Source organism: Dipteris shenzhenensis, chromosome 17 (genome assembly GCF_047967505.1).
Source record: "Dipteris shenzhenensis isolate YYH24624 ecotype China chromosome 17, Dip_SZ_1.0, whole genome shotgun sequence".
NCBI classification, from domain to species: domain Eukaryota; kingdom Viridiplantae; phylum Streptophyta; class Polypodiopsida; order Gleicheniales; family Dipteridaceae; genus Dipteris; species Dipteris shenzhenensis.
In genome coordinates, this window is record NC_141612.1 from 27,639,649 (window position 1) to 27,666,596 (window position 26,948).

Below are 26,948 nucleotides of genomic sequence, written 5' to 3' on the forward strand. Positions count from 1 at the left end.
GTAAGTAAGGCCGAGCGGGTGAAGCCACCCGGACTTTTACAGCCCTTGGAAATACCACTAAGTAAGTGGGAGAGCATTTCCATGGATTTTATTGTAGGACTACCTGCAACACAAGGAGGGTATAATTCTATCCTTGTGGTGGTTGATCGTCTAACCAAGATGGCTCACTTCATTCCGACTAGAGAGTCTATTAGTGCCCCGCAAGTAGCGGATTTGTTTATTAGACATATATTTCGTCTGCATGGATTGCCTAGATCCATAGTGTCAGACAGAGATGTCAGGTTTACCGGTCACTTTTGGACAGCGGTATTTGAGACACTAAGGACTGAGTTGGGAATGAGTAGTGAGGATCATCCTGAGACGGATGGTCAGACGGAGAGAGTCAACCAGACTTTAGAGGATATGCTGAGGGCATATGTGTCATTGAGGCAACATACATGGGACAAGTGGTTGCCATTGTTGGAGTTTGCCTACAATGATAGGAAGCATTCATCTACTGGGTTCAGTCCGTTTGAGCTAAACTATGGTTATAGACCAGCCAATCCAATCATAGTTGGAGTACCTCAGAAAGTGCCTAGTGCCGCGAACTTTGTAGTTCAGATGCGGGAGATGCTAGCACTTGCGAGAGCTAATATCCGCCAGGCTATGGATAGAGCCAAGGTGTATGCGGATGAAAATCGGTCTATAAGAGTATTTGAAGAAGGAGAAAAAGTTTTTCTCAGAATTCCTTCGCACTCGAAGTCGTTGACTTCAGGAGAGTGTGCTAAGTTATCACCTCGATACTGTGGGCCGTGGTTAATTCTAAAGAGAATAGGCAGTGTAGCCTATAAATTAGAATTGCCACAGGGGTGTAAGGTGCATCCGGTTTTTCATGTTTCACGCTTAAAGAAATTTTTACATACTGGTGACTCACTAATCGAAGGTGTGGTTTTGTTTCAGGAGATAGAGGATATTGCAAGGCGCAAACCAACAAGAATCCTGGACCGAGGAACAATGCAAAGATACCCACGGTGTTGGTTGCATGGCATGGTCAGCCTCTATCCGAAGCTACCTGGGAATCCGTATATCAGTTGCGGAGAGTGTTCCCAGACTTTATCATCGAGGACGCTGATGTCTGAAGAGGGAAGGAATGTTACGCTCTAGCCGAGGTAGCATGACCTCGGAAGAATCAGTCGACATTTCCCTTATAGGATCTATCTCTGTAAAATATATGTTTGCGCTTCATGTAAATGATCGGGAGGGATTTAATGTCAAGGTCCTAGGTGAGGGCTGATAGCACCAGACTAGATAGATCTGAGACCAAGGGCCTAGTGCAAAGATTGTGCCTAGGGGCAAGGGATTAAATGCATCCCAAGAGAGGGGTGAAATGTTGCATTAGGAAGGCCCTATATGGATGACATGTGGCATCTAGATCTATCTAGGGATTTGGGGTTTGCCAAGGCTAGGGGGACGAGCATTTTCTGAGCGAAATCTTCCGAGCGTCCGAGCGAAGGAAAAAAAAAGCTTCCAACTATGCATAAATATGGCAAAAATCGATCAGAAGAAAACATAGTTTCACTTAGAAATATGCAAAGTATTATAGCAATGCCTATTTTATACAAAAATCTTTAGGTGAATCTGTAGGAATGGTGAGAGCATAATGGGATGGCTTTTGAAGAAACCCACATGTAGAGTAGACTTCTCTATGAAAATTCCCTTATGATCCTTCTTACAACTTTTACTTAATAGGGGGTGACATTGAAAACCCTCTCTCAACCTATCTTCATGAAAGAGTTTCTTCAAAGAAAACTCATTGAAGCAAGCCATCCAGGTAGTTTCGCCAGCGAAACCCCTTTGAAGCAAGTCTCCCAAGGTAGTTTCGCTGGCGAAACTACCTTGGACAGCACTTTTAAAAGTGACATAACTTTCATATCCAATGTCCAAATATAGTCATTCAACCACTCAAATTGATCGGAACACCCCATTTGAGCACATCCATGAAGTTATATTTTGGAAAATCTTCCATATATAGTATTAAATATTACATGTATTTTATGAGAGTGATATATAAGCCCAAGTTAATACTTATTTATAGTAATTTAAACTTCTTTAGAAACATGTCCATAAATATGCTATAAAAACACTAAAAAGATATTGCCATATGATATAAATGTGTTAATAAGTAATTATATATGCATAGTATTATTACATTGAGAGTGATTATGAGGAATGTTTCTTAAAGGAATCAACACTTTTTTAAGGTAATAACAGGGGTACAAAGGGATGTCTCTAAATAAGAAAATTATGTTGTGTAAAAATGAATGAGTGACTAGTCTGTATATTTTTATGATAAAGGGATCTAGTTCTAGTGAAAATAAAAGTGTAAAAACCATGTTTCCTAAAGAAAATTTTTTTTAAAAATCTCTTGAAAAACACGCTCGGATAAACCTGCTCATAGGTTTTTGCTCGTAAAATTGACGCATCCCCAAGGCTAGTGAGAGAAGGGAAGGATGTGATTTACGTGATTTTGAATGCAGATCTCTGTCTCTCGCTTGAAAGTCTTGGTAGAATAGGCTGGGTGGAAAATTAGGGTGCTACTCCCGTGATATGTCAGAACAGGCTAGTATAGACACAAGGAGGTTGACATCTGCAGGAAGAAGACTATGTCACACAACCTCCTGGCTTTGAGGTTGTTAATTTTGAAAACAAGGTATGCCGGCTTAGAAAAGCCCTTTATGGTCTGAAGCAGGCACGCAGGGCATGGTATGCCAAAATTCATGCACACTTACTATCCTTTGGTTTTCAGAATAGTCCCACAAAACCCACTCTTTATGTCCGTGGGAGTGGATCTGATTTTTAAGTGCTGATTTTATATGTGGATGATATGCTCATCACGGGCACAGATACTCAGCATATTGCAGCTTTCAAGGCTGATTTGCAGCAGGTTTTTGAAATGTTAGACATTGGACAGCTCCACTATTATTTGGGCATTCAGTTTGCTCATGTTGAGGAGGGTATCATGATGTCACAGTCCAAGTATATTGGACAGCTCCTTGATCGTTTTGAGTTCGAGGATTGCAAGCCAATTTCTACTTCAGTGGACCCTGGCTTCAAATTCTCAGCTCATGATGGGAGCCCACCATGTGATATCACTCTTTATCAGCAGGCTGTTGGATGCCTTATTGACTTGACTTACAGTATACAGTATCTCAGCTCAGCAGATTCATGCACATGCCTAGTTCACAGCATTGGCAGGCAGTGAAGAGAGTCTTCATATATCTGAGAGGCACTCAGGATTTAGCCCTCTTCTATGGTGATCAGGGTTCATTTACCATGCATGCTTACATGGATAGTGACTGGGCAGGATGTTCCGATACCAGAGTGTCACATAACGGAAATTTTTTTTGCTTGGTAATTCATGTATCTCTTGGCTTAGCAAGAAGCAACCAACAGTTGCCACATCTAGCTGTGAGGCTGAGTACAGGGCAGCTTTCACTGCTACAGTTTAGTGTGTTTGGCTTCGACAGTTACTTACAGATCTTGGTATTTGCCAGACATCCTCCATTATTGTCTACACTGACAGCCAGAGTGCTTTGGCCATTGCGCGTGACCCATTGTTTCATGCGCGTACCAAGCATATTGAAGTTCACTATCATTATGTTCGGGAGTGGTTGTCAGCAGGAGACATAGAGTTGTCCTATCTTCCCACATAGGACAACATAGCAGATATGTTTACAAAGGCATTTCCTCGTCCCAAGTTCGAAGTCTTCCGATAGGCTTTACACTTGGTTCCCTTTGTTACATGATCTGACATCCCTTGTACATTCATAGGTGGCTATATTCTTTTGGATGAACATGTGCCACCATGACAAAAAAATACCAGGTATTGTGAGACGTTTCCAGAATACTTCAGCCCATCCGATGGAGGGGGTTTTGTAGGCCATCTTCTGGTGGTTCTAGTGATGCCCTATAGGCCATAGCATGTGCCTTGTAGGCATAAATATAGGTACTTATAGTTTTAGTGCCTTTTAGGCCACATAGGACACTTAGTCCTATGTGACACCTAGGACACTTAGTCCTAGGTCTAGGTACAAGTACTTTGTACTCTTTCTTTTTCTATTACTCAAGATTGATGGGACGGCTAAAAATCTATTGACTCTTTGCACCTTGCTCTCTCTCTATCATCTAACGATCCTACAGAAGTCACTATCACACGGGAGGTTTTGGATAGTTGGACTTGCTCTTTGCAATATTGCGGTGGAGGGGGGATCGGTCTGCTCTTGCATGTTGGGTCTCACTCTTTGCTCTGAAGGAGGTGTTGGAGATATCATAGCCAAAGAGTGTGTTGGTGTGTAGTACTAGGTGATCTAGTACTAGTCTATGTGTGTGAGTCATGTGTGAGTGCCACGTATCATCATGGGACTTATCCTATTGCACTAGGTGCTAGTGTGTGAGTGAGTAGCCTATATAAGGCTTGTACTTCACTTGTCTTGTCATACTTGATGAATGAATGAAAGCCTTTTTCATGTCTTCATTTGAGCATTATTTCCTCACACCCTAACTCTCTCTATCTCTCTCCCTTCACCATGTTTCTAACAGTCATAGATGTATGGATCCAAGGGAATCCTTGCTCCGTCTTTTCTGGGATTGCCCTGTGACTCGTGACTTTCTACTTTTCCTAAAATAGCACCTCCAAACCCGGTTTCCTACTGCCTGCTTCGGCAAGCTTTTTTGGCTATTCGGGATTTGCCCACAGAGGCACAAATGTGATCTTTTTTTCACTTGGGTTCGATATTGGGGACTCTGGACTCTGTGGAAAGATAGAAATCATAGTGTCTTTGGATTTGCCCACAGAGGCACAAATGTGATCTTTTTTTCACTTGGGTTCGATATTGGGGACTTTGGACTCTGTGGAAAGACAGAAATCATAGTGTCTTTGGAGATTCTACTTTTTCTAAGTTTTTCTATGATATTCTGTGTGTTTATCATATTACTGTGTTTACTTGTCTTCTACCGAAATCTTCTGATATTGTAATTGCATGTCCCCTCTTTGGGGCTGCTTCTTGTAATATAAACATACATGGATTTCACCAAAACCAAAAAGAGAGAGTGTGTGTGTGTATGCGATATGGGGAAATGGATCTGATGGCATCTTTCAATTCATTATCCTTGGAAGGAGCATGGCCTGATGAGGAGATGTTCAAAGAAATGAGGAGATAGATTTGGAGTGACACTCTCTAGGTTTCATCTAAAGGGACTAGGCTTCTTTTAAAAGTTCGCTCTAGTACCAATGTCAATTCCCACACCTCTACAACCGTTCCTGGTAGATTCCTTGGTTAAGACCTCAAGACAAAAGGATTGGGCATCAGGCTCACAACCATACCCAAGAGAATGCTGATTCAACCCTGAGCTGAAGGTTTAGAGGGTCTCCCAAGCTAGAGTGCCCACCAAGAGGCCATGGCGTCCCATACCACCACGACACACCCTGAGGGTGTCATGCTGGAGTCAAACTGAATGGGTCGACACTGAAGAGTCTAGGCATAATGATCGGTAGCCAAATATTGAGGTTCCAGCCACATATATAGCCTCAGCCCTTGCGGCTATATTCAGCAGGGCTTTAGTAACATCCCTAAATGGCCACTTTGATGCTAGTTTTACCAGTCCTTCACTTTCCCCTGGCCAATACTTACACCTAGAAATATGTAACCCAAGTCAGGTATAAGCTACATTGGGGTAGCCTGCGATGGAGGAAATCCCGCCCTAATCTAATACAAAATCATGAGCTTGCTGAACAGCCAAAATTTATTTGAACTGTCCAAACAAGTTGAAAATGAATTATTCATTAGTCTTCAGATTGTAATTCCCTTGTTGCCAACTTAAAAGACATCTTAGCAACAGTGGTGCTAAATGGAAGTCTTAACAGTTTTAGCTGAGATGTAACAGTTGTATGGCTGTTAACAGAAATCTGAGGTTCTAATCACAGAAGTCAGAAAACACCCCTTATTTTTTATACATCAAGCAGTTTCTCTTTTGTGAAGCAAGAGCTCTAGCTTATTTAAGGGGCAAAAATGTTTTTGCTATTGTGGCACGATTGCTTGTTGACAACATGGTGATTGTTTCTGGTCTGTGGACTTTGTTATGATTGGCAGGTTGTTAAGGCGTGATCCAATGGGTGCCTTAAGCTATGGATGTAATCCTCCAGCAGAAAATAGGTGTCCTTCTGAAATGGAGACTGTGTTGGCTTCAAGGAATGGGGAGGTTCTTGGTCGGCGAACAGTGCTTAAAAGCGATCATTGTCCTGGATGCCAGAATATGAACCTAATAGAAAGAGTTGAAGGGGCTCCCAACTTTCGAGAAGTAGCTGGATTTCCTGTGTATGGTGTAGCTAATCCAACAAGAGATGGGATACTTGCTGTGCTGCACCGCATTGGTGGTGGTAGAGGTGGACGCCCAGTATTATGGCACAATATGAGAGAGGAACCTGTTATCTACATTAATGGGAAACCCTTTGTACTAAGGGAGGTTGAAAGGCCGTACAAGAATATGCTTGAATATACGGTAAGATTCATGTTCCAGCAGGAGGCCAATCCTTAAAGAAGATAGTGAAAGGGAGTATTTCCGTTGTGACATTGAGCTGTATGTTGTTTACATCGTATGAATTTCGTCTGTTGATATATATTCTCTTTAGTTTCTGTTTCTCCTTCCCTCGCTTGGGAATATCCCAATATTTTATTTCCATCACAGGGCATAGACAGGGAAAGGGTTGAAAAAATGGAAGCTAGGATGAAAGAGGATGTTTTGAGGGAGGCGGAATGCTACAATGGTGCAATAATGGTGAATCATGAAACGGAAAATGGCCAAATATTTGATGCTTGGGAACGGGTTACTCCAGCAGCTGTGCAGACACCCCTGGAAGTTTACAAAGTTTTGGAATCTGATGGTTTCCCTGTTGAATATGCTCGTGTTCCTATAACTGATGGGAAAGCTCCGAGAAGCTCTGATTTTGGGACTCTTGCTGCAAAGATTGCATCTGCTGAAAGGAACACTGCATTTGTATTTAACTGTCAGGTATCTATCTATATTTGTTTGGTTTTCAGACTGTCTGGAAAAACATTTTGTGTTGACATTTCTCCTCTAAGAGCAGACATAGTTTTCATTACTCCTTGTGGATTCAGCCTTGCATTCCAAACTTCAGTTTTAAGTCCTAATGACAGAAAACAATACTCATTAGTTCAGAACGTGACATCCTAGTGTCTGAATTCTATATATTTTCATTTACTTTATCAGAGTCTTTAGATTGCTTTGCACAATTTTATTTAAAATGTCTAAGGAAATGTTTCTTGTGTGTATGTGTTCGTGCGTTCATGCACGCGTGTTTATTATTCCTTTAAATCTTTTGTTTTGTGAATTCAGCTGGTCCTCTAGGTGTGCATATCTGTGTGTGCATCAATGCATCTGGGCGGTGATGTTAAAACCACTCAGATCTTATCATCTGTGGGAAAAGAGAACATTTATTGTTTTTTCCTTCTAGATGATGAAAAATCACTCAAGATTAGGATTTCTATCTGAATTCTGGGAATACTGCATTTCAAATTTTGCCATTTATAACAGCCCTCATTTTCCTGTTTTCATATAAGCATGCTGTCTGCACAGGCACATGTTGCATGCACAGGGTCACTCTCTCATGGATGTTTTTGTGTACATATATGCGCCTACTACAATGGTCATTGTCACCTGCTCCCGGTTTACCATAGGCCATGAACCAAGACCTGGAGAAGCAGGCTGCAGGCAGCTAGGGTTCTCCTTCAGTGACTCATGGACTGCTAACTCTTTGTATCATTTCGAGAATTTAATAGAGCTACTTTTCTTGGGAAAAAGAAGTGTGGGTATGGATACTGTGCACCTTTGCTTGTAGGGGTGCTGGTGATTGATAATTAGATTTTATCTTCCGTGGACCCGAAAGTATGTCTACTTAGAAGGGTGCAAGCCTAAGCACCAAAGGTGAGCTACCAGAACCAATCGATCAGAGTCCCTTAGAAGTGGTGGAAGAAAAAGCACGAAGCACAACAAAAATACTGAGATAACACTCAATTGCAAAGATCTACGCATGTTGGCTAGCTGCTATATAGTATTTTGCAGTAATTGATCCATTTTTTGGTCTATTCTATTGGATATTTCATTGAGGGGCCTGCTACCGTATATTGTTTTTAAAATTTGCCTGAGAGGTGGCACTGAAAATATGTCCATTGGCTGTTGTAGCTATTTCCTGACTGGGAGATGCAGTGCAAATTTCTTTGAATGATGCCATAATTCTGCCAAACCTCTCTCTAAAGGGAGTGTGCAGGACATTCTAGCAAGATATATCATTCAATCTCTTTTACATGCATCTCTGGTCTTCTTAGGCAGTGCTATCCCTTAGTCTAAACATATAAAACGATGGATCCTCTCTGGATGTGGCTGATATTCTGCTTACTGTGTTAAAATGGTCTTAGCACAGGTGGGACCTGGGTTGATGTGATATTTTAGAAAGATATAATATTAGCCCTTTTTTAGACAGTCTTCTTTTGAGTACATTCTCTGTGCATCTTTTTTTGTTTTGTTTTTTGGGGGCAACTTTGTGAGACTTCCCCCTTGCTCTCCATGCGCATCCTGCCTGTAGATTTGTACTTGGAGCTGGTTTTCAAGGCCACCTTTGGTAAGCTCTGTTGTAGCACCTTCTTGATTGTGTATGTTTGCATCAGAATTCTATGTAGCTGGAGAAATTCCTGAAGCAAAACTTGTGTTTTCACCAACTCGTGGTGCCCATAAAGCTTGTGAAGAATCTCTTTTGAGCCCAAGATTCCTGTCATATATTGCCTGTTCAAATGACCTTCATATTGCTTGACGGAGTTGCAACGTTTACACACATGGAGACAAATACAATGTCATGAAAGAAAGGTGGTTCTGTTTTGTTAGAATGCTCTTGTTGATTGGAGGTTTATGGGATGTTTGTGTTTGTGATCTTGGCAGATGGGCCGTGGACGTACTACAACTGGTACTGTTATCGCATGCCTTGTCAAACTTCGCTGTGAGTTTGGGAGACCAGTGAGAATGCAAAAGCCCTTGGCAGAAGTGTCTGATGTTGATACCGAATCGAGCAGTGGTGATGAAGCAGGGAATGAGGCTGCAAGTGATGACAAAATAATCAATGCTGGAGAGATCGAACGACAGAATTCACTTTCAGGTTTTGTCATGGACGACCTTCCATTGATACGGAAAATTACAAGGCTATTGGAAAAGGGAGGGGAGTGTAGAGCAACCTTGGATGCAGTTATAGACCGTTGTGCTGTAATGCAAAATCTACGGCAAGCCATTCTACAATACAGGAAAGTATTCAATAATCAGAATTTGGAGCATCATAGGAGACGCGCGGCCTTAAATCGAGGTGCTGAGTATTTGGAAAGATACTTCATGCTTATTGCATTTACTGCGTATCTTGGTAGCGAAGCTTTCGATGGATTTTGCACTCCAGGATCTGTAGGCACTACTTTCAAAGCTTGGCTTCATAAGAGACCAGAGATTCAGGAGATGAAATGGAGCATGCGCTTAAGACCAGCACAAGTATTCGCAGTTCCAGTAATAATCTCAATCCTCTATGGTACCAGTGTGTCCTAGAATGGAAAATACATCATTTTTTGGACGAAGCCTCTTTCCTTAAGAATTTGTCATTTATGTCTGATATTTGAACAATTAGAAATAATAAAGTATTGTGACACTTGATATCGCTGGTAGATGTGAGTCTTTAAGGATGAAGTAACGTTTTGCAGTCATCTTGGAAGGCCAAGTGCCTCTTGGTGATATTGGCCTCTTGGTGATACTGGTTGCTGTAACCAAAGTTGTTAATAAAGCAACAGGAAATAGGCTTTTTCATCTGTTTGTCTTTATGTATCATGGTGCTATGCTTGAAAGCCTTGGTAATGACAGATATTAGTCATTAGATCTATCTCAAGCTATTGTGAACTCTCAGGAAGATGAGGCATACTGAATTCCAAAGATGTGTTCTTGCCAGAGTGCTGTTCATATCAGAGAGACCAAAACATCTAGAACACACGTCAAGAGATATGGCCTGTTGCTGTCTATAGATAAAATGGGCGGTGATTAAGATTGGATTGGAGAGGTAAGGTAGGTGGGGGAAGAGTAAGATCTCTTCACTTGCATTTACAGGCTAAAATCTTTGTTCTTCTCAAAACTTGATGAAAATGATGTGCGTCTCATGGAAGGATGCCAATATAACTGCTTTGATATAGAATTAACTTTGCCCTTGCTGATTTTGAAAAGGGGATGGGGGGGGGTCATCTCTTTCTGAGAGACTGACTGGAAAATTCTGAGTCTATATCCTGGCAGGAAACTCACTTATCTTGTAATATGGCTCGTGTACAAATGCATGGCTCCAGTGTTTGCGGGGGTGTGGTTGGTGCATGTGTGAGAGCATATTTGTTTACGATGGTCTGCACCCACCTTTGTGTTGGATCAATGGCCCACCTTTGAGCCTCCAAATGAGGAGAGCTTAGGGGGTTGGCACCTCAGCATGCATGTGGGTAGGTGAACCTGTAGGGGGGAGGGGTGAGGTGCCATGTGGGCCGAAATATGATTTGCCACATGTACAGCAGATCAGAGTAGGTTTATTTGGGGCAGTCCAAAGGGCCACCAAAGACTGCTTACGTGGGCTGCAGGAATGCTTAGCCTTGAGCAGGTACTGAAACATATCAAAGAGGCACGTGGCAGAGGGGAGTTTCCCTGAGAGGGTGCAGCAAATGGAGCCTTGTTTTGGTGCCTTGCCTCAAGGATTGTTTCTAGAGGTGTTCGTACATATGTTGGCAAGTTATTGTACTTGAGATTTACGTATATATCTATTTTGTTTTGGCTTTACATTTGGGTGCTCTTTCAGATCTAAGCTGGCCTCTTTACTTCTCTAAGTAAGCACATGTATTTAAGTTGTGCTCTGATAAGTATCTTGTGATCTTGTCGTGAATCTTCCGCTGCATAGGAGGTGTTGGCCTTCAGCAAGCAAACTACCTCTACTTTTCTAACATGGTATCAGAGCCGATGGTTATCATCCAGGTATGGCCTTGCTCTTGACATGAAACCTAGGAGATCAAAGACCAAGAGGAAGGAGCTCTCAGATTCAGCCGTGCCTGTGTGGCTTGCAGGTAGTGCAGAATAGGTTAGCAGACTTCAGATCATCTACATTGAGCCATGCGGTCCAATCCACTTTTGGAGAGTTTGGAAATGCTGAACGGAACCAACTATAGACTCGTAGCCATCTAGTGGGCTAGGGAGATTTGGGAGATGATGGGAGGCTTGGAGTCGAAACCGATCGATGTGTTGGATGCCTCAAGGAAAATCATAGTTTTGGTAGATCCAGATACAGTGAAGTAGTGGGGCTTGAGAAATGCCGTCTTCTCTTTCCATGACCATCAGATGAGTGCGGATTCGGTGATATCTCACATCCAACTGGAGGATGCATGGAAGACCTTACATGATCTCTATGAGACTAAGAACACAGGGAAGATGTATCATGCTTTAAGATCAACTATTCAACTTGTAGATAGGTGAAAGAGAGTCAGCCCACGATTTCCTAGTGAAAGTAGTAAGCTGCCGAGGAGCTACTGAGGGTTGGTGAGTCATCACCGTAGGAGACCAGACGAGGCCACAAACGTTCGAGGAGTTGGGTCCATTGCAATTTCAGGAGGAAGCTTAGATGAAGCTGTACGATAGAAAGGGCGATGAGGATGGCGATGCGAAGGTTCTTATAGCCAAGAGCAAAGGTGGCAAATGATACCTCAGAAAAAGAAGGATGCCAAGAATGAAGACGGGGATGCCCCTAATGGTGAAAATAAGGAGAAAAGTAAAAACAACAAGAAGTGCTTTTGTTGCGACATGCTTGGACACTGTGCTAAAGATTGCAGGAAGAAGAAGGCATATCAAATGAAGAGGGAGGACTCGTTCGAGCCCGCATTAGCCAAACATGGTAAGAGAAGCACTATTTTTAGTGACAACACCATGTTCCTCTGAGATAGAGTTTACATACTTAGTTGTTGCAATATTCATGACAGACATCGAGGAGTGGAGTTCAGAGCTAGACTTGAAGATGCAAGATGATATGCAGACATGAGATCTGAGAACTAGTCTAGTACCACTACAGAGATGAAGTGGTCACTCATGTTGGGGAGAGCATGGCGGCATGATGAAGTAAAGAATGTGAGATCAGAAGATAGACAATGAGGCACGATAATGATCGATTATTCATGAGTAGAAGGCCAATTAATAGGCACCAAGATACATCCAATAAACATCATAGATGATGTCATAGTAGAAGCCACTAAGATCCTATAATCATGCCACCATCTCCACGAATCTCTCAATCACACATCACACTCCCAGATTCACTCAATCACATCTACTGACTGACACATCATCAGCCACACCTAACTAGACACACCTACACACACGTGTTCACACACTCACTCATGTGATCACACTCACAACCATAGACCTTGTAACCCTTGGTATGATCCATTACATCAATTTGTCCCAAAATAACACCCCCCCCCCCTAAATTGATGACCTCACCCCAATAGTAGTATATGGAAAGCTTCATGGCTTCCTCACCTCTAGTAGCAACACTCATGACCCCAACCTGTGACTCACTCTGGCTATGCCTCTTGGTTTACAATTGGGAGAATGGACAATGACTATGCATGGGAAGTCCCCATAGGTCTGACATGGAAAAAACTCACATAACACTAACAATCATTCGAGGGGGACATCCCATGACAGAGAACCTTATTGACTCTTCAAACATTCTTTTTAGAGGGACTACTCAAGGCAGAGGACCCATTCACACAAAGTAAATAAAGGAATAAAAAATGTAGATCTCTCGAAATGAGCGACTTCATCCGCACAACTGCTGCATACAAATGTATGCACATCCTGCATCTGAATGTCGATGAAGCACTTGGCACGAATGTCCTCAAATGATGTCGGTAAGTCCATAGAAGCAATTGTGTGTGGCAATCACAGCATGACTTTCAGAATGTTGGTCGGGGAGTTACAAATGTCAAGTAGGCGGCCTTAAAACTGGTCAATGAGCCCCAAAAGCTTACATGATTGGAGCTTATGTCAGATAAAGGAAAAATGGGAAAAGCCCCAAAGTTTTGCAAGTGGCTACTCGAGATGATCATCTGCACCTCCAAAGAAACAAGCATTTGACGTGACCAAGAATAGCCAAAGAAATGTTTTTACCCAATAGTGGCAATTATCATGGTGGCAACTCAAAGGTAGGGATTGAGCATCAGACTGAATGTTATTTCCGTCTCAGTTATGATCGTAGTAAGTAAATACGTTGATCAGTTGTATGGTGCTAATTCCATTAGTGCTTTTGTTGCTCTTGAGAATGATGGTAGTTGATTCTAGCATGAGAAGATTGAGCACACAGGCTTTTTACAACAGCTTTAGAAGATGGCGTCGATTTCAGAATTGCCTGCAAGCTTCATAGATTGTCATACGGCATCTCTTGAGCGACGTCTAGATTTGATAGTCTAGGCTCTTGCAATGATAACTTGACGAGTGATGTCAAATGGCAAGACAGGTGAGAAGAGAGCAATGCAGGTCGACGTGGAGTAGAGCTATCAAATAAATCTTTGTTTCCGATGAAGATCCTCTCCCGTAAAGGCACAAGAATTCAATCAATCTGGTCACCACCAACAAGGAAGAATTCGTAGTTATGTATCTGCTACGGTAGCTCCGTCTTGAGCCCAAAAAAACCGCCGACCAGCCTACGTCCAAGAATCCTCTGTATCATCCAACCACAACAAAACACGATGTGATCTTCCTCTATCAAGGCCAGCCTTGGATGCTTATGATGTGAACTCCAGCCTCAGCCAAGAGTAGCGATGTTAATCCCATCCTCGGTAAAACCGTCAATTCCATGTTCAACAAAACCATCACTCATAGCAAGGAAGAGGTGATCAGCTAGCTAGCTCTGATACCACATGTTGGGGAGAGCATGGAAGCATGATGAAGTAAAGAATGCGAGATCACAAGATAGACAATGAGGCACGATAACGATCATTTATTCGTGAGTAGAAGGCCAATATATAGGCACCACGATACATCCAATGAACATCATAGATGATGTCATAGTAGAAGCCACCAAGATTCTATAATCATGCCACCATCTCCATGAATCTCTCAAGCACACATCACACTCCTAGATTCACTCAATCACACCTACTAATTGACACATCATCAGTCACACCTAACCAGGTACACCTACACACACACTCGTGTTCACACACTCCTCTCAGTCCAATGGAGAGTGGAAGGTGAAAGTCTTCTGTGTATATACAGAAGGGGGTCTCGCATTGTAGAGACTTTCGATGTATGTTCCACCTTGAAGGTTAGCGAGACCAAATTTGACAAGTTCAAGTTGTAGATCAGCCAGTGGGTAGGATCTCACTGTGCAGGGAATCAAGATCCACAATATGGGTGGCACTAGCTGTATGTCGGTATGAAACAAACCCAATGTACTTGCTACGTTGCAGGTTCTAGTCAGTTCCTATCTTCTAAAGAGGATGACTGGATGGTTTTGCTGGTACCTTGGGAGATTGAACACACCGGAGTGTTTGTGACTTGGAGCAAAAGTCGTACCAGTGCTCTAGGGTGGATCCGGTTGTTTGTGAGCGATGGGGATAAGTTCTTGGAGATACTGAAGGTGAGGGATTCAAGAGTAGATAAAGAAGACATCCTTGAATTTTTCGTGAGAGCTTTCACGAAGAAGTTGATGGAGCAGTTCTTTGATAGAAGCAAAAAAACTGTGGGGTGAGAGATGCGACAACGGTTATGATTTGGAATTGGTTGACATTAACATGCATAGAATCAGCCGGACGTGGGTTCTATGTTTGCTTCGCCATAGTGTGATATTCGTGAGTTGAGTAGATAATGCAATGAATGGTTGGGTGACGTTTTTGGTTGACGCAACGCTCGCCTCAAGTCATCCATGATGCGAATGACATTGTAATGACGAACATAGGCCATTGTAGCTTTGTTATTGAATGTTGCAGCTATTGTCTGTTGAGTTGTTGGAGATTCGGATGGGTCAGACGATTGCTAGTGCGAGAATACACAGATTGATCTAGGCTGGAGGACAGAGGTTCAGCAATCCAGGGGTAGTGTACCAGTTTGGACCTAAGAAGGGGCTTTAGAGGGGGTTGTTTAGCTCTGTGATACGGTGCCCATGCAGGGAAGCAGACCTTGCACCGGTGGCAGTATCAGTTGGATTGTTGTACCAGTTCGATTTTTTGTACGAGCTGGATTATTGCCCCAGTACTGGATCAGAGGAGTATGCCTAGCACCTGTGGCCTAGGAGTAGCAGTTCCAGGTTTCCAATGATCATGCTGAGGCAGTCCGTGCCAAGAGGGGGCTTCTATGGCAGTCTTCAGCAACGAGGCTTCACACAATGGATTACTCTAGTTGTTTCAGCGGCACACCCAACTCCCTGGAGATTATGTTACTTCTAGTTGCTGACGGGTATTGGAGTCATCATCTCCTGGTGTACCATGGTTAGGTTAGGTGAGGGTAGAGTAGAGTAGGGCTGTGGGCACATCTGCCTATGTGATGGTCCCACCTAGGGGTTGTCAGTATGGAACTCTCCTTGACCCTCATTACCGTGCTGCTGTTGAGTCCTCTAGATTTCTAGTTCAACGTCCGAGTTTCATGCTCCTTTGACTTCCAGTTCTTGATCCAAGCATCTAAGAAAAGTAAGAATAATAAAAAGGTTAATGTGTAATGTATAAACACACTTTCGAACTTGGACGAAGTGTATAAACACACTTCCTTAAACAAAATCTTCAACTGTGACTCCACCTTTTTCATCTTCAACTGTGACTCCACCTTTTTCACCTTTAAAAACTAGCATTTAATCTCCTCCAATTAATTCAACAAACCAGGGGGTTGTTCTATGTCTTCTTTGTAGAATGCTGGATCTAAAAGTTTGCTGACTGGAGGTTCAGATTTGCTGCTTTTAAGATTGTTGGTGGCTTGTAAAGATCCTAAGAATGTAAGGTCTGCATTTTCCCTTTGTATAAGATGGCCTACCCGACTGTCAGAAAGCAGGATCTGCATCCTCTAAAAATCTTTGTATACAATGCGTAGGGGTCTTCTCATCAAGATGTGATGTTTCCTCCCATGAACACAAGAAAAAGAGAGAGAAGGGATATTTACAAAGAAAAAGTAAGGGATAAAAAGAAAAAGCATCCTGGATGAGACTATGTGTTGTGAAAAGCTAACCTACGTCAGACTGCCTAGAGGTAAGGCAGACTTTCTACAGGTTCCTCTATTGATCTAGCATACTAGCAGTAGTTATGTAGCCTAGACTCACGGCTGGGAAAGACGAGTTGGAAACTGAGGGGAATGCCTAGAGTAAAGCCAGCATTCCTACAGACCCCTCTACCTATCTGGCATTTCTGGTAGCAGTTATGTAGCGTAGAGGAATAGGTGGGAAAGACTGTTATACAGAATTGGAGATTGGATTAGACAGTTCTGGCTCCAACCAGACGGGAAGAGGATATTTTGATATAGAGCTTTGTGTTCAATAGGAAAGGTGAAGCTGTGCATACAGGTGATAATTTTTGCAGCGATAAATATCTGCAAATCTCCCAAGCTGGTTTGTGAAAGACCCACTATAGATGACAAGTATGTCATGCGCTAAGACTACCTAATTGTGTCTCGATGATAAAGCGTGCAGTCTTTGAGGAAAGGTATTTTACCTTTCTCAGTGAGTAGGCATCTTTATTCAGGTAATTGGAATCTTCACAAAGCAATGGCTTCGCAAACATGACTGAGCTTGAGCTAAAGCTGTCCGATCTTATGAGCTTAGTTGTGTTATGGCAATCCATTTATTTGTGGCATATTGGGAGATCCAAAACTACCGACCCTTCCCAATAGATGCTCCTCTATGAGACAAAAGAAAAAGGAGACAAAAATTATCTTGCCAGGGGTCTTCGGCTCTGTGTTGACTGTACTACTACATTGTCATGTCATTACCCACATATTGATGCGACTGAATTGAGTTGTGTGCTTTGCAGTAACCTCTTTTTAGGTTTAGTGGCTCCTAGTAAAGACAGTGTCTGTTGGAATTTGATGTAACAATGTCCTGATCCAGTTCGCTCACTTGGTGATTAGCTTAGAGCCAATGATCGTCAACCCAACAATGGGCGTGGTCACATAAAGAGAACTACTGTTCTCTTCTGCTGCAGTGCTTGGGTGCATGCCCACATGGCATGTACTTTCAAGTTTAAGATATTTAAGGTATTGCCAGAGTTGTTGTATATCTCTCTCTCTCTCTTGATACTTCCTGAAAGCCAGACAGATAAGCTTCTATGTTTTGTTTCAGGCCCTTACTGGAAACAGTTCCACTATAGCTGCAGAGACTGCTATATTTGAGAATATCCACTCTAAAATGTTTAAAGGCTTAAATCTCAAAATGCTATATTTAAGTTTGGATAATAGAAATGATTCTTCACTCTTGGCATACTAGACCTGGCAAGGCCTTTGCTAAGGATCCATTAAAGCTGCAAAGGATTGCCAGTTATCCATCGCATAATGCATTTCATTATTCCCCATTTATGGCAACTTTTAATCAAATCCTATATGAGTTGACATCAATGGTCAAACCAAAACCAAGACAAAAGGTTTCCAAACTTTCTATTTCAAAACAAGTTTCTCTTCTTACAGGTTTCCCCTTATGCAGGAAGTGGAGCTTAATGCAAATGAAGGTGATGCTGTCATGGAGGCAGTAGTTAAAGCTCGAAATGGATCTGTTCTTGTAAAGCGATCAATTCTCAAGATGTACTTCTTTCCAGGCCAGAAGACAACATCGGGGTATGTGAACATTCATGGTGCACCTCATGTATGCAAGGTATGTTGGAGCCCCTAATTCTGTTCCCAGTTTTTGAGACTTGTCCTATAGCTCGTCGTAAACTTAATTAACTTAAAGCTGTTCATAGGTCATCTCAGATTTCCGAATCTGAAGAAATTTTAACAAAGATCCAAACTCATTTGGCAAAATGTCCCATGCATTTTCTGAAGCTCATTGTGCAGCAAGCAGACATTTTAGCAATTTCTTAAATATTAGTGTTAGCAATGAACTAAATGTATATTAGATCGATGTGTATGATAAAACCTGAAAATTCTATCTTGAATATCATAAGAATGCCTGAGCTTGATAACGTCTCTGATATGCCTAAATATGGAGGGATCGCTTCTCGATTTTGTTTGTTCTGTTTTCTCTGTACAAGAGTGCTTTTATTTCACAATTTAGTAAAATTTTAGCTTTTTTCTTCTTCAGAAGGGTTTTATCTCAAGAAAAAGCGAAGCGAGTCCACTTATAATTGTCTCACTACTTAGGGATGCAGATTTTGTTACGTTTAGGATCACTGAATAGGGAGCTTCAATGGAAACTATCCTTGTATTTTAGATTTGTACTTTTATTTTTATAATCTTTGGCACATATTCTTGTGTCTTCATCGTTGCGTTGCTTTGTTGCAATAAAGCTCCCACCCTGCCTTTTTTCCCTCGGGTATGCAGACATTCTTCAGCCTGCTATCTTTACCACCTGTAGGCTTAAGACTGCCGTTATGAGACTCCAAAATAGCAAGCCAAAGGATCACTCATATCTTTAGGCAGAACTCTGGACCCATGTTAGGAAACCCTTTCTTCCATCATTGCCAAGCTTTTTGGTGAAACCTTATTCCATTGCTTTCTTGTTTCCTATACTACTAAGTCCATCTTCAACATTTACAAAGGAAGAGACCCCACGAGGACACAACTACTGCAATAACATTGTGGGCTTTGTTATGGAAAAGTTCTATGAATCAATGTGAAAGATGTAGATCATTGATCAATGTTATGAAAATCTCTATGATCAATGCGAAAAGATGTTTGAATGAGTGTGAAAGATGTAGTGCAATTACTATGCAAAGCAGAGGGCTATGGGAGCAAAAGCGAGACTACTCTACCTTGGACCACATCATTACAGGGCAAGCCACAAGTAAGAAGGCATCGTTATCGGCATCGGCCTATGAGGGTATATTGTTACTTTGTGGATTTCGACAAGACTTTTGATTTTTCACCACCAGGCTGTCTTATCTCATAGCACCAAGATATAGGGTCTGAGGACAAGGTCGTGGCTTTGTATGACAAGGTCGTTATAGCATAGGGCTTATGCAATTAGATTGTTAGCAATAGTGGTGCATTTGTCCACTAAATTGTTGGGACACTACATTGATGAGTTGCATTGTTTATTTGGTGCCTTGGGCACGAAGGGCTCCTTATCCTTAGAAATAGCTACCCCCATCTTGCTATACTCATGCAACTTAGTATTGAGCTTAGTGGTAGTAGAGAGGTTACACAAGAACTTCAAGGTCATTAGATGTAGTTTTCCCCTCTTGCCATACATAGACAACATAGCATTGATTTTAGTGCTGAACGTCAATCTTTCAAAACCAGTTTCATGATCTGCCTAGACATGCTTGACTAGAGGGGAGGCATCCTTGGCCAAGTTGGGGAGAGGCAACTATTCGCGTGTAGCATGTGTAAATGAAATATCTATTGATGATATATCGTCCACAGTGTATGCTCTTACCTTTCGGGCAGTAGGTTTTCTAGATCATGAACGAATGGGTTCAGAAGGTAGGTATGCTTTTACATCTTGTAAGATTAGGCCACAAATCCCACTGTATTCTTGATGTGAGGGATGTAGTAGATTGATGTAGAAAAAGAGAACACGTGGTTTTTCATTGGAATCTCTCTCTATCAGAGAGGGATAGCATGCACATGAGTGTGAGAAGTTCAAAGACAATCTTAACTGATGTAGTCCCGATTAGGGTTTCTATAATCCTATATGAGTGGCAGTGCCATTTGGAGGCCAAAAAGTATTATTGCCCCATTGTACATAGAAGCCAGCATTAACTTCTAACACTCTCAGTTAATGCTCAATTGTATGCTGTGTAGCCTTAGCATGTTTCTACACACTTTTTTGAGGATAGCAACGATCCGCTGATTCAGGTGCAAAAAATGCGATCCTTCTCATGTGTTGCAACCTTTTTCTATTGAAATAGATTATGCTTCTATGTGCTTTATTCTTAGATGAAAACCAACATTTTTGGCCCAGCAAGTGTCAAGTACAACTTTTGTGGTCACAAAACATAGCTTTCTATAGTAGAGGTCTTAACCAAGTGGGTTCACACACGACCATGTTTGGTGCTGTCTACATGCTGCAATGGAGCCTGGAAGATAGTGCAAGGTTATGTTGCTTTTTACTACTCCATGTTGTGGCACCTGACCCAATCGAGAACATGTATGGTTTATTGATCTCTTTCATCCACCTGATGGCAAAATTGTTTACGACAAGCACTTCAAATAACAAAGAATTCTCTCATGCAATTGAGACAGCGCATAAAATGATGAATTCTCACACTCTGTGCAACAGTGAATCAACTTCTCTATCTCATGCAAATGATAGACACCTGTACTTGGCTTATTGGCGTTACAAGCTATGAAAGAAAAACTATGAGCAGCTGCGACACCTATGGGCACATGGCCTCGACAAAGAGAGTGAGATATTTCAAATACATTGGTTATAGAAGGAAGCATGTCCCTTGAAGAAGAGTCTAGTCGTCAACTCGAGCAGACAACATCACATGCATATCACCACGTGCCCTTTTAGTAATCGGTCCACCAACTAACTTTGCTCACGAGCCAATCGTTAGTCACCTCCTTGCATGAGCCAATCACTAGCGAGCATCCTCACGTCTCAATAAGGGACCAACCCCATGAGGATGAACACACAAGAATCCAACAATCCCCCCCTCAGCCGAATGGGGGAAGAAACACAAAAGAATACCAAAACTCAATAGTGACCATCTATCAACCATCGACCAAACAGATCACAAAGTCTTTTGAACAGATTGAAATATGACCTACTTACAAAAAGCCAAGATCATCTAAAGCAATTGCGTGCTTAGGAAAAGCCTACGCAGTGCCCAACTTTGTCCACGACTAAAAAACCCAATCGGCTTTCAAAAGATCATCTTTTTGCTTTTTATAACAATGTTTCTCAATATGGCCTTCTCGTCCACAGTAATGATAGACTCTTGAATCCTTCTTAGACATTTTCTTCTTGTCTTTGATCGTGTATTCTGTGTCACCGTACGAATGGAGTAAATCTTCACGCTTTTCCTCGCTTAAAAGCAAGCCCACACAATCTAAGAAGTCTGCATCATCATCTAGCCTGAGGATACGTTCAGTTTCTCCATATCTCGATGGTAGTGCCTTCAGAAAGATAGCCTTCTTATCATTTTCTTCTACGCCAGAGACAAGATCATGTAATTGCCTTAGGAGGGACTGCATGCGGTGGAGAAAGGTACCAAGATTCTCACTTTCTCCCATCTTCAGATCGAAAAGCTCTTGCTTCAAAATTGCTTTGGAATGCTTCATCCGTAATCCAAATAGCGTTTCCAAGATCCTTCAGTACTCTGTTGCGGATTTCTTCATGTCGATATGATGAAAGTCATCTGGCCACAGCATATCATCCACATGCAGGGTGCTGTCAACAAATCCTTCTTGTCCTTTTTGACATAAAGAGTACTCTTAGTTGAACTATTTTTTACGGCTTGAACTCTTAGTTGAACTCAACATATCATCCATCTCAAATGAAGCTTATTCTTGAAATTTGCAAGTTTCTCTTCACTTGTGCTTGTGAACAGCATATCATCCACATGCAGGGTGCTGTCAACAAATCCTTCTTGTCCTTCTTGACATAAAGAGTACTCTTAGTTGAACTATTTTTTACGGCTTGACTGGTCAAATATGTCTGAATCTTCTCAGACCAAGCCCGTGGAGCTTGTTTCAGCCATAATGCCCATACATTTCCATATGGCAAATACACGCGGGTATGGAAGTATGATTGGATTATGATTCAGCCTTTGGGGATGAATCATATGTGACCCTAATTTCACAAAACAAAAAACAAGAAAATATACATTGTACACATTTTATTGTCAGAGAGTTACCGGACTCGCAGAGCTGATTCCTGAACTAACAAGCTTGAAGAACCATTCCACGGCAGATACTGTCTCATCTAACAGCATCGTCATCTTGAGGTGATTTCTGAAAATGATTAATTTCTATCACTTCTTGACAGGTATTCTTAGCATTAGCAACAACCTTGCTGAGAGTATGCATAAAATTCTTGCCATAATCTCGAATAACATGCTGCATGCAGGTGGCAAAAGCTGTTGATGCATAATTAGCATTAATGTGACAATGTGTCCAAGGAGGAAGAATTGCATCTCTCACCATATTTTTCTTTAGCTCATGCTGCAAATAACTATTGTTTACTAAAAGCAGTGTTTTATCTTGCAACCTCTCCTGCTGCAGCCAAATAGAGCATGATGTGAATGGGGGAAAGAATAATCAGCCCACATGTTACAAGTGAAGGCACCATATTGTCATGCATTAAACAAATACCATCGACCTAAACGGGCTTGATAAGCGGATTGCACATTATGCTGAAATGTATAACTAGGAAGCAAAAGACTAGTCTCTTTCCAGAGGTCAACAAGACCAAATTGAGAGACTGATTGAGTCTATTGCGCTCTCTCAGATGCAAGCATATGTTTATGACCCATTGCATTGTCACCTTGCTGTGGTTTATTGAAATCCCCACAGAGAAAAGGCATTTTGCCTCCAAGGATAATTCAAAAACTCCCGCTAGATGAACGCTCTTTGATGAGAGGATTGTGGAGCTTAGACTGAAGCAAATTCAAATCTCTCTCCTTGCACAACACATTGCACAATAATCCAATGGCAGGCCACCACTGTTGCCCAAGTGATACCCATACTAGAATTTTCAGCAGGAGTGTGAGGCTTTTTTTTTTGCTTTGGGTGGAATGGTGGAGGATGTTGGACTAGTACTGACATTAGCCTTTCCTTTTCTTGGACTATAGGATCAGTTTATTTTTGAGCCTAGAGGTCCCAAGGGCATCCGTACTCTACATATGAGCAAGCATGGCATCTGGAGGCATTCATGCAAAGGGGCAAGGGCCAAATGCCCAAATTTCTTACATTCAAAGCACACTTGCAAAAAGACCCATTTGAGCTTATATGACTGCAGGAGCTGGTTTATTGAGTTTATTTTTGAGCCTAAAGGTTCCAAGGGCATCCTTACTCTCCACAGGAGCAGGCATGGCACCTGGAGGCATTTTATGCAAGGGAAGGAGACATTGAGAGGCCATATGCCCAAATTTCTTTCATTCAAAGCACGCACCTGCAAAAAAGCCCATTTGAGCTTATAATAAGCATTGCCCATCGCAACATTATTGAGAGTGACAGATTATGATTTAGGCGTGGGAACATATGTGTCCCATAAAATGTATATCAACTAGAATCTCCATGCTGCCTGGGAGGGCATACCACTTTACCCAAAGATGCTGCAATTTCTCTAGGCATTGGGAAAAGTCCACAAACTCTACCCACACTGAGCAACGATGCCTAGTGAGTGACGGATAATCCCGTGTAGGAGACCACGGGCAATACATGCACCATATGTTGCCCATAATATAAGGGAGAATGCTCCAAAATTGTTTTATGCTGTTCATCAGTCATGATGACTTCAAAGAAACCACTTTCAGCATAATGCACTTTTTGAACAAAGCATCCACCCAAAGTCGATGGTCAGCTAATTTCCCACATCTATGGCCACATGCATTTGACTTGGGAAAAAGACAATGATTGCATTACTAGCATATTCCCTATGGGATCAACAATCTCATCCACTGCAACAGTGATGCCTACCTGAGGAGCAGGCTGTTTCCAATCCTTAACTTTATAGACTAATTGTGCCTCATAGGAGACATGAGGTGGGTCGTCCTAACCCATGGCTTGCTTAAGGTCTTTCTTTTGAATCTGGCTTTCTTTATTGTAAGTCTTATCAAACAGAGGATTAGCCCTTTGAGCACAATAAGAAATCCCCGCAAGCTGAGCTGAAAAGCAACTTGTGAAAATCAAAGGACAAGGCTGTATGGGCAGCAGCACGCAAGGACAACCCCCCTAAACAATGCTGTTACACACGTATTTAAAAAAGTTTTAAAAGTGAAATTTCATTTGCATTATATTACAGAGCGAGTATCCCAACAAAAGGATGGGAAATTGCTCAAATACATCAATGTAACACACACACACACACACACACACACACACTTTTTCTGTGGGGTGAAATTTTTAAGTACACACACACATATTTTTTTAAAAGTGAACTTTTGATTGATTATATTACAAGAGTAGCGACCTTAAAACGAGGCAGCCAAAATTACATCAGCTGAAAATCTCAGTGTATGCTAGATATATAACATGATCTATGTAGCGCGCCTGCAAGCAATTAAAGAAGGATTGTTGCAGAGAACGCTTAAAAAAGCTAAACAAGGAAAATATACGATTACTAAAGACCAGAGTGCCCAATAGCGAACCCAAAACACACACTTTTTTTTAGTGAAATCTTATATCTATGTGCGGGAAACCATAAAAGAGGTAAAAACCCACCAATAAGTACAAGGAAAAACTTTACAAGTAAAGCCTCAGAGCCAAAGTCATGATGCAGCCAAGTAAAAAGTTACATATCAAGCTAGAGGAGGATCAAACGGAGCATCCTCCAGCTGCTCTGTAAAAATTGATGCAGTGATGAAACCACACCATCAATAAAAACAAGCTGTTTTTTGTCCTTGTGATTCTTCTTAATATAGGCTGGTACCCAAAATTTCTAAATCACTGGGTCAAAAACCTGTTGTAACATAGGATGAAAAGATTCTAGTAAAAAAGGTACTTCTACATTCTGAACAGAAGAAGACTCTAGCACAGGCATGAAAGGCAAAGTGGCCAAATCAACATCTGTATCCTCCGACGAAGGAGCTGCATCTGATAAAGCAGGACTCAGCATTTCAGCTTCACTCTAAGGATCAAACTGAGAAAGAGCAGGGGCAGCATCCTATATAATCCCCTTTGCAAGGGGCACATAGGGGAAGGAGGTTGAAGATGCTCAATAGGAGTTGGTGGATCCTGAACTTCTTTAGCAAGAAAAAGAGTGGCCTGTGATTTTTCTACCTTCCTCCAGTAATGCTTCGGAGCAATAAAAGAAGGCTTATCCAGCAAAGCCTTAGCATAATCTAGAGGAGAAGGAAGAGTAAACTTCATAGCTGAAGGAGGAGCAGGAGGAGTGGTCATGGAAGTAGAAGGACAGGCACGTGCAAAATGACCAACCTGACAACACCGATAACAGAAGCAAAATGTAGCCTGATGCGCATCGTATCAGCAAAGCCCAAATCAAGATCCAGAGTAGATGGCACAGGCTGCATCATATCCCATAAGATACAGAGTCGAACATCACGGGTAGCCTGCAAAAACTCCAGTCTCGGAACATGGAGAGGCCTTCTCAGAAGTGTTGCAAGAGTTGGCAGATGTTGAAGAAGAGGCAGAGGGAGAGGCAGCACTTTGAGGGTAATCCAAACCGAACAGTGGATCAGAAGAGAGGCAGACGGATCAAATAGGGGATCCCAAGGCATCACATAAGCAAAAAAACCCGCTCTAGGAACAGCAGCACGATTGACAAGGCACTCTACCACATCAGGAAGAGCAGTGGGCATAGTAAAATCCTTTGCCTAGAAAGACAAAGGAAGAGATACAATCTGGACCCACTGTAACATCAGCCCAATGACGAAGATGAACTGAAGATAAAACCCTGCCCATAAAATAGAGGTAGACTCCCAAATGCTGAGCCTGACGAAGACCGGAGACCAAAAGGGCAAAATCCAAGGAACGAACAAGCGGGGAACCTAATAAAGGAGCTTCTGTGACAGAGACAGAGCACAATTGGCGAAGAAGATCCAGTTGGAGAGAAGAAGAAGGACCATCAGAAACATCTAGCTTTGCTGATTTGACTGAAGGCGAGGCAAACACACCACTATGCTTCCATCGAAGAAAGGAGTAGAGGCAGAAGGAGGAGGGGCTGAGGCAAAAAAAACAAAGGAAACAGGTGTTGAAGTAGTAGGAAGGGAGGAGGAAGATGACATCGAGGGTTGCAACACCGGTACGGAAGAAATCTGGACGGGCTGGAAAACCTGTGTAGAGGGAGCAGATGAAGCAGTTCCAGACAACGCAGGGACAGATGGAAACTGTACAGGCTGTACGGACGGCTGTGCAGCCTGTACGGATGGCCGTATGGTAGGGTTTGCAGAAGGAAAAGGGAGAGCGGAAGGCTGCTGCAGACCAGTAGCTGTAGGACTTAGTCCCGAGGGCTGTACGGAGGGTGCAAGAGAGGCAACAACCTGTACGGACTGCGTGAAACCAGGCTGTGTAGACGAGGGGACAGGTACGACAGGGTACGGAGACTGTACAGGGAATAAATCAGGTTGTATGGACGCTGAAATCTGTATGGCTGAGGGTGGATTATTTATGGACAGGGGTACGGGGATGTACGGATGAGGCAGAGGTGAAGACGGAGTTGAGGCAAGGGGCTGCGAGCAGGGTATGGATGCTGGAAACGGCTGTATGGGTGAGGGCGAGGGGGAGGGTGGACAGGTCTCCATCGCTTCTGAACGGCACTCTCACACACACTCACACACTTTTTTTTTTTTGGGTGAAATCATTGATTGATTATATTATATGAGTAGCAACCTCAAAAAAAGGTGCTACAATTACATCAACTGAAAATTTCAGAAGACCTCATGATCTATGCAGCGGGTCTGCAAGCAATCAAAGAAAGATTGCTGCAGAGAACGCCTAAAAAAGCCAATCAGAGAGAAAGTAGGATCACCAAAGACTTTACAATTCCTATATGTCCATAAAGTCCATAGTGCCCAGTAGCGAACCCAAACGAA

The 26,948-nt window shown here is 42.3% G+C and overlaps 1 protein-coding gene across 1 annotated transcript in view; it reads left to right on the forward strand.

Moving 5' to 3' along the window:
* The window catches only part of LOC147891924 (metal ion-binding protein), a 127,970-nt gene that overhangs the window by 36,458 nt on the left and 64,564 nt on the right, over positions 1-26,948 (forward strand). Inside the window, exons 11-14 of the mRNA XM_087387943.1 lie at positions 6,129-6,537; positions 6,724-7,047; positions 8,989-9,594; positions 17,771-17,938. Of these exons, the coding sequence (XP_087244069.1) occupies positions 6,129-6,537; positions 6,724-7,047; positions 8,989-9,594; positions 17,771-17,938 (1,507 nt within the window). The remainder of the gene's footprint in view (positions 1-6,128; positions 6,538-6,723; positions 7,048-8,988; positions 9,595-17,770; positions 17,939-26,948) is intronic.